Raw genomic sequence first — 17,458 nt, forward strand, 5'->3', positions numbered from 1 at the left:
TTTGCATCATGTGCTGATTGGGGAGGGTTTTTTGGAAGGGACATCCTGCGTGACACTGCAGTGCCACTCCTAAATGGGCCCGGTGTTTGTGTCGGCCACTAGGGTCGCTAATCTTACTCACACAGCTACCTCATTGCGCCTCTTTTTTTCTTTGCGTCATGTGCTGTTTGGGGAGGGTTTTTTGGAAGGGCCATCCTGCGTGACACTGCAGTGCCACTCCTAGATGGGCCCGGTGTTTGTGTCGGCCACTAGGGTCGCTAATCTTACTCACACAGCTACCTCATTGCGCCTCTTTTTTTCTTTGCGTCATGTGCTGTTTGGGGAGGGTTTTTTGGAAGGGACATCCTGCGTGACACTGCAGTGCCACTCCTAGATGGGCCCGGTGTTTGTGTCGGCCACTAGGGTCGCTTATCTTACTCACACAGCGACCTCGGTGCAAATTTTAGGACTAAAAATAATATTGTGAGGTGTGAGGTATTCAGAATAGACTGAAAATGAGTGTAAATTATGGTTTTTGAGGTTAATAATACTTTGGGATCAAAATGACCCCCAAATTCTATGATTTAAGCTGTTTTTTAGTGTTTTTTGAAAAAAACACCCGAATCCAAAACACACCCGAATCCGACAAAAAAAATTCGGTGAGGTTTTGCCAAAACGCGTTCGAACCCAAAACACGGCCGCGGAACCGAACCCAAAACCAAAACCCGAAAAATTTCAGGCGCTCATCTCTAATATTGAGTAGGTCGGAACCCCTCCCGACCTAAAAAAGTCGAAAACTGCCATCTTGCTGACAAAACAGCAGTTTTGACTGTAATTGAATATACCCATTGGAGAGAGAGAAAGTGGGTGGAGATAAAGTACCAGCCAATCAGCTCCTAACTGCCATGTTACAGATTGTGTTTGAAATAATGACCGTTAAGAGCTGGTTGGTTGGTACCTCATCTCTCTCCAAAGTTTAGTACATAGACCCATTTGACATGATTTTCCATCACTTTAGACAAGTCACATACATGCAGTTTTGGGAGCTGAACCAATATGGAGCACAACAGGAGCAAATGCAGATCTAAGATTTCTGGGTACTTGTTAATTGTACAGGTGCCGTACTTAAAACGAGGAGTTGCACAGACAGTTTCAGTCACTCCAGAGAATTGCTATATGCTTCATGATGGTTCATTCCTAGGGGTCAATCAAATGAGCCGCAATGATATGGCGGGAGCAAATCAATCATCGCAGCACTGGCTGCACTTTACGGCGGCCCAAACTCACTCAAAAGTGCTTACCCTTCACAGGCAGAATCCAGGCTGTGAAGGGTGCGAGATTGGGTGCCGTTGGCAGTGTTTAAACGCTGCGGCAACGGCACTTCGCAGCCCATTGGATTGAACCCATAGTGTCAAGTGCTGTCCTTGTATAAGTAACGAGTCCGATTTCTGATTATATAGGTCACATATTCTACATAAAAGAAAAATATATGGTTTGGTTTTTCTTTTAATAATGTCCCTTAAAACGACAACAGTATGTTAGAAATTTGCTCAAAGCATTCTTAGGACCGCAATTCTGTTAGTCCATATAAAGAAGACAAGATTAGAAACTTAGGGGCAGCTGTATTAAGCCTGGAGAAGGCATAAGGAAGTGATAAGCCAGTGATAAATGCAATGTGATAAACCCACCAGTCAATCAGCTCCTGTTCATTTACATATTGGAGCCGATTGGCTGGTGTGTTTATCACCTTGCACTTATCACTGGATTATTACTTTCTTATGCCATCTCCAGGTAAATGAATCTGCCCATAGATCCTAAAACCGGCACAGTTGTTAGCACAGCTTGAACACCAAAACCTCTGGCTTGAGGACATGTCACTTTTGTTAAACGAATGTTTATTGTTTCGCATATATCCATGTCACAGTAGACCCCCTTATCCAGACCGTGTACTACACTTAAGTTAGGGAAAGATTTCCACTTGTGTTTTAAAGCATGTATGACACGTATTTAATTTAATTGTTTATTACAGTCCCACAATAAACCAGATTCCAGACCGTCGCAGGCTGCCACAATAAACCCAATCAAGGAAGCAATAGAGATGGAATCTATGGTCTGACCTGCTTGTATCCTTTATAATGTCCTGGCAACTCTAACAGATTGGCGACTGAATAATTTACAAGGACCCGTTATTCTACTGTAGTTCGCCTGTTATCTAAACACGGTAGAGGAGGCCATTCTGTGGGATAAGCCAAACGCGCATGAGAATGCAAGCCAACATATCGCTGCTAACCAGTGACATCACTGAAAACCATGGAGACAAAATGGCTGCATCTACTGTGTTTAGACAACAAATAAAACAAGCACAAAAATAAATAAATCATAATAAATAAATTGAAGAAATAGCAGACCTGATAATATATTCTTTTCATAGTCCCACTGGATTGGAGAAATGTTATTCTACATTGACAAATCCACTTTAAGGATGTGCTGATCAATACATCCAAGTCACTTATCCAGTTTACACTCAGAAGGAAATCATTATAGCATGTCTAACTACAGTTAATTAGTAGAAGGGCCGTGTACATCTAAAACTGAAAACTGCTTTGACATTCAAGAATTCATGGACATTCGCTGTTCACAAATCTTGGCATCATCTCGGACATATTAAAACTTATTTATAATATACAGTGAGTATCTCCATCTCAGATGAAAAAAAAAAAAAAAATTATCTTTCAAAATTCTGCTTATCTCTCTCTTCTGAGTAAAATAGCTTCTTCAGGTGAATGCTTCAGAAGACTTAATTTGAAATGACATACTTTTTGTTTTTATGATATTGTGTCCACTAGGGGGCATTGGAGCCAAAAGCAGCATTTAAACACACACACATATATATATATATATATATATATATATATTTATTTTGTGTCTGAGATATCAATTAAAAACCATGAATACACATAAGGCATAATTCAGCATGGGTAGCAAAATCAAAATCTCTCTCTATTAGGCAAAACCATGTGCACTACAGGGAGGGAGGGGCGCAGATATAACGTGCACAGAGATTAGATTTGGGTGGTGTTATCTAGCACATCGCTCATTTCACCCACTGGGTGAAATGAGGAAATGAGCAGCCCCCCCCCTTGGCGCACATAGCACTGTGCTGAGCAGGGGGGGGGAGAGATGTGTGCTGAGCGGTCTGTGATAAATCGCTCAGCACACATCTCTGCCAGTGTGTACTGGCCTTAACCCTCGCTACACATGTTATGTCTGTCCCCCCTGCAGTGCAGCATGGGTTTGCCCATTAGGGAAATATTGTGCTTTTGCGATCCATGCTTAATTAGGCCCATAGACATGACAAACTGACCACATAAACACTGTAGACTAACAGACTAGTCCCAGACTCCAGATAATATAAACATGTACACACAATTTAAGACTTCTAACAAACCAAGGCAGCCAAGTTGTGTCTACTCAGCTGACAAAGCAGGCCGAGACTTGGAGCTTAATCGCAGCCCAAGAGGCACAAGTGGTCTGGGGATAATTCTACCCCTTTCACACAGAAAATGAAATTACCAGGTGAAAAAGTTCTACCCAGTAATTTGTCCATAAACACGGGTCCTTTTTCTGTGTAAAAGGTCAACCAGAGTTGAAATTCCCAGGACTTCGACCCTGGAATTTACCAGGGTCGGAGACCCGGGAATTTCAACCCGGATCATCCTTTTAACATAGACTAAACAACCGTGTTTATCCCCAAAATACCGGGTAGAAACTCTTGACCCGGCAATTTGCTTGTCTGTGCGAAAGGGGGTCATACAGGGACCGGGAAAACAACCCTGCGCTGAAATGCCGGGACATTTCTGCCTGAAAGTGGTATTTGCTTTTTAGGGACAGAGCCTCCATAGACTACTTGTATTTCTCAGAATGCAAATACTTACAAACTTAAAACTGAAGAGATGGAATCTGATAAACAAGACAAGTTTTTACTTAATGTTTATTAAAATCTGTTTTTTTTTACAGAAATACAAAAAAAATAATAGCATAAAATCAAAAACATAAAATATCCCGACTGTTTTTATTAAACCAAAGTTTAATTTCCTTCATATTAATCTTTAATCCTTTCTTCTTTGTTTCTATTAGTGCAAACCCCTTCAATAAAATCTCCAGTGCAGACCCTTAAATACTTCCAAAGGCAGCCACATCCTGACACAGCAGGTTCATACATAAGGCCAGAGTAGCTCCCCCCTACGCAGTACCCAGCCCCCTGAAATAATGAGGGGTAACCAAGATGCAGTGAGATAAGGGAAATTCATGTTCAAAACAGTCTCTTAATAGTCCAAAGTAAGGGCAACAACAGTACACTGCTGTCTTTAGTAGGGAATAAGGGAAAGGATTTACCTGTTCAACAGTCTTGAGGAGTGTTTTTAAGGGGTTCTGAATCAATTGGAATCCCAGTGACCATTTACAGGATATTTTGTATAAATTGCATTTCTAATTATTGAAAGGGTGAGAAGGGTTGCACATACCTGACTGAAGATCGAGTTTAAACAAGGGGATTATTCCTACTGTATATGTACATTGCAGTCCAGATGGCTCATGGTGTAAATTAAGTTAGATAGACTCCAGATGAGTGGAGGGACAGGGACGGGTAGAGTTACATATACTCTACAGTTCATACAACTGGGGCAGATTATACACACTCTGCAATCCAGGCGCTTGAAAAGGGCACAAACACAGAATGCGGATATGGAGTCTCACACATATACTGCAGTCCTGGAGATAAAGGAGCCATCATTCTGTGACTCCATGTCGTCATCCAGATAAGAGTCATGTTGAGGATGAGGTCTAAGTTGTAGCATGGGCCCCACCTCATTAAATCTCTCTTCCTCTTCGTCGTCTTCCAGAACTTTGTATTTCATCCTTTCCTCTTCCTCCTCCTCTTCTCCTAGTGAGGGGCTTAGCCCGCTGTCTCTCATGGGACCAGAAGATTTGAGGGGTTTGTCTAACTCGCCATCGTCTTGGTAGGTGAATTCCTGAGATGGTTTACCAGTGCCAAATACTCTGGTTTTTGGATTGTAAGTTCCACGGTCCTTCTTGTTCTGTAGTCCTCCCCTCTTGATGACGATGAAGATGATGGCAGCCAGAAGGAGGAGGAACAGAATCCCCCCAATTACCCCCCCGGCGATGGCTCCCGCGTTTGTCTGCGCCAGCACTGCATGCTCTGGGTATGAGAGAAACACAGCAATTCTGTAGCCTGCCTGAGTACAAAACAGTTCATATGCCCCCTCCCCATTACAATATTATATATATATATATATATATATATATATATATATATATATATATATATATATATATATATATATATATATATATAAATCTGCTATGCAAAAACATGCACAAACCAAGACAGCGTGAGACAAATAAAAGCAGAAAACATGCAGTACTGAGTGCCCCTGTGGGCTTCTCCATTGCCATTTAGAATGATGGCGAGTGCTCACCCTGGTCATGCAATTGTAAGGGACAGATTGGGTTTGTAGTACTACATGCACTTTATAGAAACATCAACATCTCCTTTGCATACTAAAAATATAGATTATTAGAATGTATTTAATGTCAGTATACTCTACAACATATCACTGCAAACTCGCGTATGTAAGTGCTCTCTTCATAGATAGTTTAGCAAAAGTCTCTGGCTTGTAGGATGAGAATTTAGCAGTGACTTAGCACAATTATTGCCAAAAGGCTCTAGACCAGTGTTTCCCAACCTCAGTCCGCATGGCACACTAACAGCCCAGGTTTTAGTGACAGCCAAAGCTTGAGCACAGATGGTTAAATCAAAATAACTGAGGTACTAATTAAGTCACACGTGCTCAAGCCTGGATATCACCAAAACCTGGGCTGTTAGTGTGCCTTGAGGACTGTGGTTGGGAACACCTACTCTAGATCACAGATTCTCTAACTCGGCCCTAAAGACCTCAAACGGTTCATGTTTTCCACGTCTCCTTACAGAATTGCAAGTGGTATAATTAGCTCCACCTGTGGATCTTTTAAAATGGGTCAATGAGTAATAAATACACCTGTGCACTTGCTAAGAGACCTGGAAAACGTGAACTGTGTGGGGTTCTGAGGACAGAGTTTGAGAACCACTGCTCTAGGCCCAAGGAATTCTCAACTCCAATCCTCAAGTTCCACCAACAGGTAATGTTTTCTGGATTGAGTTAATCATGTGAAGGTGACAATCTATTTTGGAGGGGAATAATGAAACCACATTTCCAGACAGAAATCCTGAAAATAAGACCTGTTGGGACTCCTGAAGATTGGCGGCAGATTCTTTAAAAGGGCACAAACCCAAACTGGGTCACACAGCTGTTTTAGATTTCAACCCACATACAGTACAACCCAGTTAAGTGATGCTTGTGGAAATTAAAATGTAGATGTCTGCATTTTGTGAATAAGATATCCCAAAAAAAAAAAAAAAAAAACTTCATTTTTTTTAGTTGACCAACAAAATAAAGAGTAATCTTCTTAAAAAGAGCGAACAAACCATACAGAAAGACAGGTTGTATAATGTTTACAGGCAATTTGCACAGAGCTAAACTGGCAGTAGAAAACACACACACATTATATATATATATATATATATATATATATATTATATATATATATATATATATATATATATATATATATTCCCAGTTTAGGTATTTTGGTTTTATAGCCACAGAAGACTAATAAGGGATTTTGGCTGCATGAGTGTTAAGGCTGTCAGCACAATCACTAGCTCTCACACACTGGGGGGTTTTCAGGTTTGTTAGCATGCCAAAAAAAAGTTAGCAATTTGGCAAAACCTTGTTGCACTGCAGGTGGGCCAGATGTAACATGTGCAGAGAGATTTAGATTTGGGTGGGTTATATAGTTTCTGTGCATGGTAAATAATGGCTGCTTAATTTCTACACTGCAATTTAGATTTTACTAGGGTATTCAATTATCCACAAATTCGCAGCAATTTTTCGCCCAAAATTTTTTCGTGGCAATCGGGGCGAAAATGCTCCGTTTTTCGACCTATTTAATTCCAAACGGGTTTCACGTGAAAATTCTTGCAGTGAAAAGTGCAGGTGAAAATGGGGAAATCAGCCTGTACCCCAAAAAATGCTAAACTAACATAGGAAAACAGAAGAGAAGAGAAGTGTGTTAGAGATCACATTAGAGCGTTTTTGGGGACTTAAATTGTGTGAAATGGCTGTTATATGCATTTTTTTAAAAATGCAAAAAAATGATAGAAAGCAAGTTTTTTTGAGCAAAATAAATGCGCTCATTAAATTTGGGGTACATGAAAATGAGTATAAGTATATATTTGGCTCATTTTAGGGTACTTTAAAAAAAAAAGTGGAAACAGACCGATTACTCCCATCTGCAAGCCTAAAAACACCTGTCCCACTCATAAAGCACCCCAATATACCCGTCCCATACCTTGAACCCCAATTTCCATCACTTTGTACTTTTTCACCCCAAAAATTACATGTCCTTATTGGCCAATTAAAAATAATTAAAAACCTCAACGTGCCTAATTAGTCATTAAGGGGGGTGTCCCAGGAGTTCTGTACCATATCCAAACATTTTTACCTTAAAATAGTGACTTTTCCCAACTTTTCACCTGCTTCAGAGTAGGTGAAGTCAAATTAGTGAAAAAATGATCACCGATAAATTATCCAGGAAAATTGAATAGGCTGTAATTGCGTTTCGCGGGAAAAGTCCGGTTTTTCACGCGAAAAGTCCGTTATCGCTGCTAATTGAATATACCCCATAGTTTGAACAAACCCTGCCCAAATCTAACTCTCTCTGGACATGTTACGTCTGCCCCACCTGCAGTGCAACATGGTTTTGCCCAATTGCTAACTTTTTTGGTTTGCAAACAACTCTGAGTAAGGCCCATTGTCTGGGGGAAAGGAGACTGCAGAGTCTCTATGAGAGGAATCTGCCACTGGAAACAAGTGAGCTATGCCTGGTGATATTGCTTATGCTTTTGTAGTGAGTTAGCGCCAGACGGCGAGGTATTTAATTTTGATGTTTTATTTTGTTTTGCCGCTTAATAAAAAAAACTGTCTGAGGCCAGTTGTACCAGAACCCTTGGACTTGTGTAATTTCTTAGCTGTAGTGCTATATTATATATATATATATATATATATATATATATATATATATATATATATATATATATATATATATATATATATATATATATATATATATATATACACACACACATACATATATTCACCTTTGGGTGGTTTTTCTCTTTTCCTTTTTTTCTTCATTTATTATGTCGCACTACAGTTCTCTAAGAGATCATAGCGGGTAATTCCAAGTTGATCGCAGCAGGAAATTTTTTAGCAGTTGGGCAAAACAGTGTGCACTGCAGGGTGGCAGATATAACATTTGCAGAGAGAGTTAGATTTGGGTGGGTTATTTTGTTTCTGTGCAGGGTAAATACTGGCTGCTTTATTTTTACACTGCAATTTAGATTGAGAATTGAACTCACCACACCCAAATCTCTCTGCACATGTTATATCTGCCCCCCCTGCAGCACACATGGTTTTGCCTAACTGCTAAAAAGTTTCCTGCTGCGATCAACTTGGAATTACCCCCTTTGTCAATAGATAATGAGTTGTCTTTCTAGAAATGGGGCCAATATCAGATTAAGTGTACTACTGCAATATAACAGACATTGTTGCACCTATGTGGCACTATTACCATATGACTATTTAGTATGTCATTTGGTCCTTCTGATGGAAGGTTAATAGTATAGCACAGGGGTGGGCAACATGCGGCCCGCGAACCGATCCTGCCTGGCCCGCTGTCTCCCATCAGTGTGCAATGACAAGCGGCCCGACTGGCTGAGCACTGCTATATAGGTGGGGGGAAAGGGGGGTAGGGACTGCTATATAGATTCAGGGGAGGAGGGGGGAAGGGGGGTAGGGACTGCAGTGCATGCGCAGTTCAGACCCGATTTACAAGATATTTTGTGTGTGACCCTAGACTATTCACTGGAAGTGTTAAGCGGCCCCCCAGCTGAAATAATTGCCCACCCCTGGTATAGCACTTCACAGGCAGTTTATTTAGAAAAAAGTATCACGTTTATAATATATGTAATTTTATTTTTATTTTAGTTTTCTCTTCAAGTATGATTAATAATAAAAACTAAAATTATATAGACTGTTCACTGTTAAATAGGTGGAACGCTTTTTAACATGGCGCTGGAACGCATTTATTTCTGGTACCAGCGCCATGATGTGGTTCTAGTCAGCGTCTGACATCTCATTGGGCGTCCTGTAACACAAGGGAGGTGGTCACATGACCGCTATGAGACAGTGGTGAACTGCCCACTGCTTATCAGGTGGAAAGCAAACGAACATGGCGCTGGAACACAAATACTTCCAGTTCCAGCACCATGCGTTTGTCGCAAGGGGGTGTCTGGTGGCGCCATGGATAGCGGGAGGGACGGAAGCGCAGCCGCATTGTGACGGCTGATAGCACTGGATGGCCGGAAAGTGGTACTTTATTACAGTTGTATATTCTAATCACTCACTGAAATAGCTATATGGCGCCCTGTTCCCCTCTAATTGGTTGTGCTGGGTGTCAATCATGTGTATCCCTGCATAGAGGAATTATGGGACACAGCAAAGCATTATGTGGCATTCCCTAATTAAGTTATTTGTACTGTTATTTATTCTATATAAAGAACGGTTTTCACATAAGATAGTAGCACTATGCACACACTATAATCTCAGGGCAATTTATAGCATATGTATGCTTGTAAAGCCTAAAATATTAATCTTCCTTTCATCACCAATCACAATTGGAGAGGAAGTGATGTAATCACACCTTCCCCTTATAAGGAGGGACAGAGCCCTCTCTCCTATCTCTCTCACTCAGGAGTCCCACTGATATTTTCACTGGATGGTAAGGAATTTAATAATCATTATATATGGGGTGGCACTTATTAATCTGCATGGGCACGCTTCTGATTATGGCCGCATTTATGGCAATGATACTGATTACTAAATATATTTTATGATAATAATATGCACATGCTAGGTGGATTTTTGTAGCAGCTGTTAAGTTGTTTTCTGTGGATGATAAGCATATACTGGAGTTGGGGCGTGGCCACGGCGGCAAGGGACTAGGCAGCAGGATCGAGGAGCTCCCTGGATATTGATCCTGAAACAATCCTGGGGCTCTTTTTTGCGGTCTTCCCTGGTCTCCCCTCCTGCCTGGCAGCACTGGGGAAGTGGCAGGCACAGTTGCTGATCTGTGCGAGCACTCCCGGCCCGCGCCAGCGGCCGCCCGGACTCCGGGCCTAGGCCGCAACTCAATCCCCGGCCTCAGTTTTGGAGCTCCGCCGGGTGCGTGTGCGCGCGATCGCGCGCCCGAGGCGGACACAGCGGCTGGCAGCTCCGGAGGACAGCGGCACCTCACTCCTGCACCCCCAGGGCTCCACACAGGCATAATTCAGCTCCCTTGAAGGTTGGTGCAGGGTGAGAAGAAGGAGAAATCAGTGTGCTGGGCGGCCATCTTGCCTGCAGCTTCCTGTCTCCCTCCTCACAGCAGGGTGCAGTGAGTGCGAAGATCGTGCTGGGCTGGAGGAGTTTGGACTGGTCCCAGCTACCCTGCCTTTGCCTTTATCCTTGGAACACCACATATTGGATTTACATTTATATACCACTGAACTCACCTGGTCCCCCCTTCTCCCATCGGCCTGGCAGCTGGCTCTCCCAGTGCCTGGCGTGCTGCTGATACTGCATTCACCACCCACTGCAATACCTCTTGACACTGAATATCGAGACTCTGAGTTTTGCTGGGCATTGATACGATGGTGAGGGGTGGCCAGAGCGCGGCCGCGGCTAAATTGGAGAAGTTTGCACGACAGCCTGCAACCCAGCCGACGCAGTCATCCCCTAAGCTCTCCCCCCCTGCCAGAATGGATCCCTCGGCCGGGGCCGACTCGGGGGCGAATACACAGTCACCCGCTCCCTCCATCCAGCAGGTCCTGGAGGCCATAGCGGCCAGCGAACAACGTCTGTCGGACAAAATGGAGAAGGTGCAGTGTGATTTATCGTTGATGCGGCAGGACGTCCAGCGAATACGGGAGAGAGTGGGCGAAACCGAGACAAGGGTCTCCAACTTGGAGGACCTCAGTGGCCCTCTACAGCGATCGGTGTCTGCAGTTACACAGCAAGTCGCGACGTTGCAAACCAAACTCCTGGACATGGAGGGCAGACTCCGCAGAAACAACGTGAGATTCGTGGGCCTCCCCGAAAAGGAGGAGGGGGCACATCCTGAAGATTTCCTGGAGTCCTGGCTAAAAGAGGCATATGGCGCTGAATCCTTAACCTCCCAGTTTGCAGTGGAGCGGGCTCACCGTGTGCCCTTCCGGCCTTTACCCCCAGGCGCCCCGCCACGAACTTTTATAGCAAAGTTCCTGCACTACAAGGATCGGGACTCCGTCCTGCGCCTGGGCCGTGTGAAGGGCCCCCTGCTCCGGAATGGAATCAGGGTGTCGGCATTTCCGGACTTTGCAGTGGACGTTCAAAAAGACCGGGCCCAGTTTCTTCCCATTAAGAGACGTCTTCGAGACTTGAATCTGCCCTACTCGATGCTGTTCCCCTCCAGGCTCCGTGTGGTGGCGGACGGGTAGACAAAGTTCTTCGGCTCGCCGAGGGAGGCGGCGTCCTGGTTGGACAGATATGCTCCGGGGGTCCGCCAGCTGGCACCAGACTGACACCGGGTCGCCCTCCTATATGGGCCAACATTCCGCAAGTATAAGTCCAGGGAGCTTCCTCTAGTTTAATGGTTCTGGACTTTGCTGAGAAGTGACATTAACGTACAAAAGGGTTTTGTATTGGGGTTGTTTTGATCTGTACACCTGGTACAGTGTTGCCGTAGGCTTTGGGATCTCCAAGGTTAGAGTTTAGTTAGGGATATGGGTATACCACAGTTCGGGGAGGTATACGGGGTGGGGGGAAGTTTGGGGGCCGCTGTTGGCCTCTCAGCAGTTATTCTGTTGCTTGTTTTGAATTTAAGAAGCCTATATACTTGTCACTCAGAGGGTGTGGTGGGCTTGCACTGCTTTATGGGGTCCGGCTCGGGGCCTGCGGACGACATGATTACAAGTGCGAAGCACCGGTTGGACGGGTGGTTGCTAGAAGAGCTGTGTCCCTGTTGATACTTCGACTGACATGCCTCCCTTGAAATTTCTGGCATGGAATGTCCGGGGCATCAACAACAAAGTTAAACGATCCCTAGTATTTAAAATGATCAAGAAATATGGCCCGGATATCATTTGCTTGAGTGAAACCCACTTGGAGGGGAATAGGCTGTTGTCGCTCCGCAGGCCTTGGGTAGGGTGGGCGTATCATTCCTCGCACTCCTCTTATTCCCGAGGGGTGTCGGTGATGATAAGGAGGACTGTACAGTTTGAGATGATCAGGGTAAATACAGATCCTTATGGTAGATATGTATTTCTAGAGTGCAAACTGTTTTCACGTAATTTTTTCCTATTGTCTGTGTATGTTCCCCCCCCATTCTCCTATGATGTCCTGCAAAAGGCCGCCTCATTTGTTGCCTCCTCCCCCCATACTCCTGTCATCTGCCTGGGGGACTTCAACGCTGTGTTGGATGCCTCTTTGGACAGATGGAGGGCTCCTTCGAGACAGGGAGCGGGGGGCGACTTGATTCCTCCCAAATCTAAATTTGCAGAGTTTCTAGACAGTATGCAGTGGGTAGATGTCTGGAGGGTTCGGAACCCTACTCTTCGGCAATACTCCTGTTATTCGGGTACACATGGCTCCTTTTCCAGAATCGACCTGGCCCTGGTCTCACCTGAGCTTTTGCCTGGCGTGACGGACGCCCATCACGAGGCACGGGGGGTGTCCGATCATTCACCCCTGGTGCTGTCACTGGTTGGGGACTGTCAGAGGGGACAGTCATATTGGAGGTTGCATCCATCCTGGCTTGCCCAGCTGGGCGATTGCCCAGAATTAGCGCCCACATGGGAGGGATTTTTCGCGGATAACGCGGACACGGCCCCGGTTGTTTGGGATGCATTCAAGGCGTATTTGCGAGGTACCTTAATTGGCAAAATTGCTGCCTGCAAGGTGGCTCGCAGGGCGACAGAAAGACAGCTTGAGACTGAGTGCAGGGACCTGGAGACACGCTACCTGACTGAGGGCACCCCTGCGCTGAAGGCCCGCTGGCTGACGGCTCAGGAGGCCTGGCTGGCTCACCTCTCAGACAAAAATGCACGCTCCCTCTTGTTCAGGGCCAATAATATATACATGCAGGCAGACAGACCAGGTAGTTTGATGGCCCACTTGGTGCACTATGACCGACCTGGGACCACGATAGCGCAGCTGCTTGGCGCCGACGGCTCCATGAAAGATAACACCCCCGACATTGCACAGCTGCTCCTCTGTTATTTTAGGGAGGTATACAATAGTCGACTGACATGTTCCGGGGAGGAGCTAGACCTCTACCTGACAAATATCCCCCTTTCTAAACTTTCCCCTGAGGCTAGGGACGCCCTGGACGCGCCTCTGACCTTGGAAGAGGTGACGTCGGCGGTTGAGGCGGCTCCTAGTGGTAAATCCCCGGGTAGTGACGGTATTCCCACGGAACTATACAAACAGTACATTAAGTTTTTTGGACCTCAGCTACTAGACATGTATGTTAATATATCTGCCGCTGACTGCCTTCCTCCCTCAATGTCCGAGGCTATTCTAATAATGCTTCCAAAACCTGGTAAGGACCCTAAACTCTTGGAGTCATACAGGCCGATCTCCCTCATTCCCACAGACGCTAAGATCCTAGCGAAAATTCTTGCGGTCCGTCTCAACACGGTGATTGAATCTATAATCCATCCCGATCAAACCGGCTTCATGCCTGGGAAATCCACATCCATTAATTTGCGCAGGCTGTACACTATTTTGCAGGCTCCTCATGATTTCCCTTCGGACGAGGTCGTGGTCTCATTGGACGCGGCCAAGGCTTTTGATAGCGTTGAGTGGCCCTACCTGTGGGGAGTTATGAGGAGCATGGGCTTTGGCCCTAACTTTATACAATGGGTCAAACTGTTATACCAGAATCCACGCGCCAGGGTCCTGGTGAATGGATACATTTCCTCCTCCTTCCCTTTGACACGGGGCACCAGACAGGGATGTCCCCTCTCTCCTGCCCTGTTTGCCATAGCCATGGAGCCCCTGGCCTGTTTGATTAGGTCACACCCGGACATTGAGGGAATCAGTACGGGTCCCTGCACTGACAAATTGGCCCTTTATGCGGATGACCTGTTGCTTTTCCTCCGAGACTACGCGGTGGATATGCCCATTGTGTTGCGGGTCATAGAGACCTTTGGTGGGTACTCGGGTCTCCGCATAAACTGGTCCAAATCGTTTATCATGCCCGTTATAGGCCCCCCCCCCCCCAGACTCCGAAAATATCCTTACCGCTGTGTTGGACAGTCCAGTTTAAGTACCTAGGGATCCTGGTCACTAACGACCCATCGGACTTTGTGCCCTTAAACCTTGACCCTCTGGTACAGACGGTTGTGCGCAAATCGAGAGCTTGGTGCAAGCTGCCACTGACCATGACGGGTAGAGTCGGCCTCATTAAAATGGTAGTGTTGCCTAAACTATTGTATGTTCTATTGCAGTCCCCTGTTTATTTAATTTTCTGAAGAACGCTGGAAATATGTAGTGTCCTGACGTCCTTGATATGGGCCAATAAAAGATCCAGAATAAAATTATCCACTCTTACCAGACAAAAAAGGGACGGCGGGTTGGCCTTACCCCACTTCCAACTGTATTATTATGCTGCTCAGCTATCACACATTGGTATGTGGCTTCGAGGAGGGGAGGAAGATGGACTAGGCTGGGCGTTCCTTAGATGCTACTACCCAGGTCTTTCCCCGGCACAGGTCTTGGGGGGGGGGGTAACCCTTCCAGACTCTCACCTCCTATTGTCTTCCAGGCTATGAAGATATGGTTGGCATTGAAGGCCCTGCTTGGGTACGAGGGAATGGACCCGGATACTTCTCTGTGGCACTCCAGATTGCTCAGTGAACTGGGGTCCCTGGGGGGTGAGGAGGTATGGGCTCCGTATTCGATAGTTTCGGTGTCCCAGCTATATAGCAATGGTACGTTAAAATCATTTCAGCAATTGAAGGAGGAGTTTGGACTCCCGAACTCTCACTTTTACAGATTCTTACAACTGAGACACGCCCTGCAGGCGCAATTCGCAGATTCTTCCCCGACGCTTTTCCCCTTCCCCATGAAAGCATTTCTACATTCACTGGGTCGAGTTAAGGTGATCTCTTTTACCTACTCGTATCTCCTTCAAACGACACATGCAGACCCGCTCTCGAGTCTTAGGGAGAGATGGGAGAGCGACGTGGGTCCCATGGACGGGGAAGACTGGGAGGGCGCTCTGGGTAACCCGAGCCAGGTCACCAAATCGCTGCGGTTTCAACAGATACAGTTTTTTATTCTGCATAGATCATACATGACGCCGAGCAGGCTGGCCAGATTTAGGACAGATCGCGCTGATGCTTGCCCCAAGTGCGGGGTTGCCGGAGGTACATTCTGGCACCTCACATGGGAATGCCCGCTGCTGCAGGTGTTCTGGGCTGGGGTCGGGTCGATTCTGGAACATACGGGGATACAGAGAAGTTTGCTGACTCCGCCATTCTGCATTTTGGGGGTGGGAGACCCCGTTTCTGGGTCCCGCTGGGAAGACTTGTACGCCCGCAACATGTGCGCTCTTGCAAAGGTGTGCATCGCGCGGACGTGGATGGCCCCGCGACCTCCCGCGATGCATGCTTTTAAAGGTTTGGTAAATGATACCCTAACAAAAGAACGTTATGTATACATGAAATATAATGCCCTTACCAAATACGAGAAGATATGGTCTCCCTGGATCAATTCCACATACTCATCCCTTGCCCTTCGGACTTAGAGGGCTCCGGCCTTCGTTGCGGTGTGTTATTTGGGCCCTGGGGCGCTGGGCCGGACCTTCATCTCTCCTCTATCATAGCTGTTTACATATCTAGTTGCCACACCACACCGCACATATGTTAGGTTAACTAGGCTTAAGTTAGTTAAAGGGTTTGTTTGGGGGTAGAGGGGTTGTGGGCTATTCAAGGCCTGCTAGACGGGGTAATTATAATACAGGTCCTGGGTGGGGGAACATTATAAAATGTTAAGTATGTGAATCACGACCTGGTTACAGACTTCAGAAAATATGTATATTGTGGGAAGAATGCACGGGAAATGCAACACGGGAAATGTCATTCGTATCAGTATATGTATATCCTTGGTGACAAAAATGCTTTGAACAACGTGTAATTCCAAATGTGCTTCCCAGTGTACACTGAAATGTCTGTATATATAAAAACGCTGTTGAATAAAAATTACTCTATTAAAAAAAAAAAAAAGTATATACTGGAGTTGCTTCCAGTTCACGTATACATGACGGGAATTAAGTTCAATTCAGGAGTTAATTTAATTGTTTTGATCAGTTTATCTTGGCTATGGGCAGTAATGTCATGTAATATATTCAATAGGTTCAATAGATCTTTTGAGCACTCTCTCGCAATTGAATCTCGAGTGATATGTCTTTATCCACTCTGTGAGGTACGCGTCTCCACATTTGTGGAACCAGTATAAATCAAAATGTTACCAATATAAATGTATAACGGACCAAGACTTCTCAAATAGACAGGCATTGGACCACGCATTAAAAGAGCTGTGGCTTGCCTGATTGATACAGATACCCAAGAACAGTTGAATTTCCTGAGTGATATACATCCTTACTTATCTCATGAGGTATGCGTCTCCCTGCATATTAATATTATCTATACAAAATATATTACTGACTAATACTTTTAAAATAAACAGGTACTGTGGACCATGCATCTAATTGAGCGGTGGCCTCCCTGCCGGACTCAAATTTCCAAGATCAGTTTGGCCTGATACCTTAATTTATAGGCAATTAACATTTTGTGATTAAGCCGTCTCTCTTCTAAGTCTAGTCTGTAATGGATGATTCTTTCCTTTCTTTTTTCCCCCTTTTTCATTATCTTCTATTCAGTTTGCCTGCTTACCAATATGTTCCTGTTGGTTTTAATGTAATATTATAAATTGTTCATAATGTTTTTTGAACCACTTTTAGATGTATCCCTGATGAAGTCTCGGTATGAGACGAAACGCGTTAAATTCTCTCTCATTCTGATGTGACCTCAGTCTTTGAAATAACAAGAGGAGGAGCTTGTAAAGAAACATCTGTACATTTATTTTCATGGTGACCTTCAAACTGTGTCAACAATGGAAGGAGTTTACCTCAGAAACTTCTGTATGATTATGGACACAGATCTTATCTTTTATGGATTTTAATAAATTGTTATAGAGGAACATATTGATTGTTATTA

General features: G+C 44.9%; 1 protein-coding gene across 2 annotated transcripts in view; it reads right to left on the reverse strand.

The window, feature by feature from the left end:
- Positions 1 to 17,458, reverse strand: part of NECTIN2 (nectin cell adhesion molecule 2) — a 118,598-nt gene that overhangs the window by 61,616 nt on the left and 39,524 nt on the right. Inside the window, exon 6 of one of the 2 annotated variants that reach the window (XM_063942602.1) lies at positions 3,953 to 5,197. The exons of the other annotated variant lie outside the window; for it this stretch is intronic. Coding sequence (XP_063798672.1) covers positions 4,731 to 5,197 — 467 coding nt within the window. The 3' untranslated portion in view covers positions 3,953 to 4,730. Of the gene's footprint in view, positions 1 to 3,952; positions 5,198 to 17,458 lie in introns of those variants that run through there. 2 annotated transcript variants of the gene reach the window in all.

This window comes from Pseudophryne corroboree, chromosome 10 (genome assembly GCF_028390025.1).
Source record: "Pseudophryne corroboree isolate aPseCor3 chromosome 10, aPseCor3.hap2, whole genome shotgun sequence".
Taxonomy (NCBI): Eukaryota; Metazoa; Chordata; class Amphibia; order Anura; family Myobatrachidae; genus Pseudophryne; species Pseudophryne corroboree.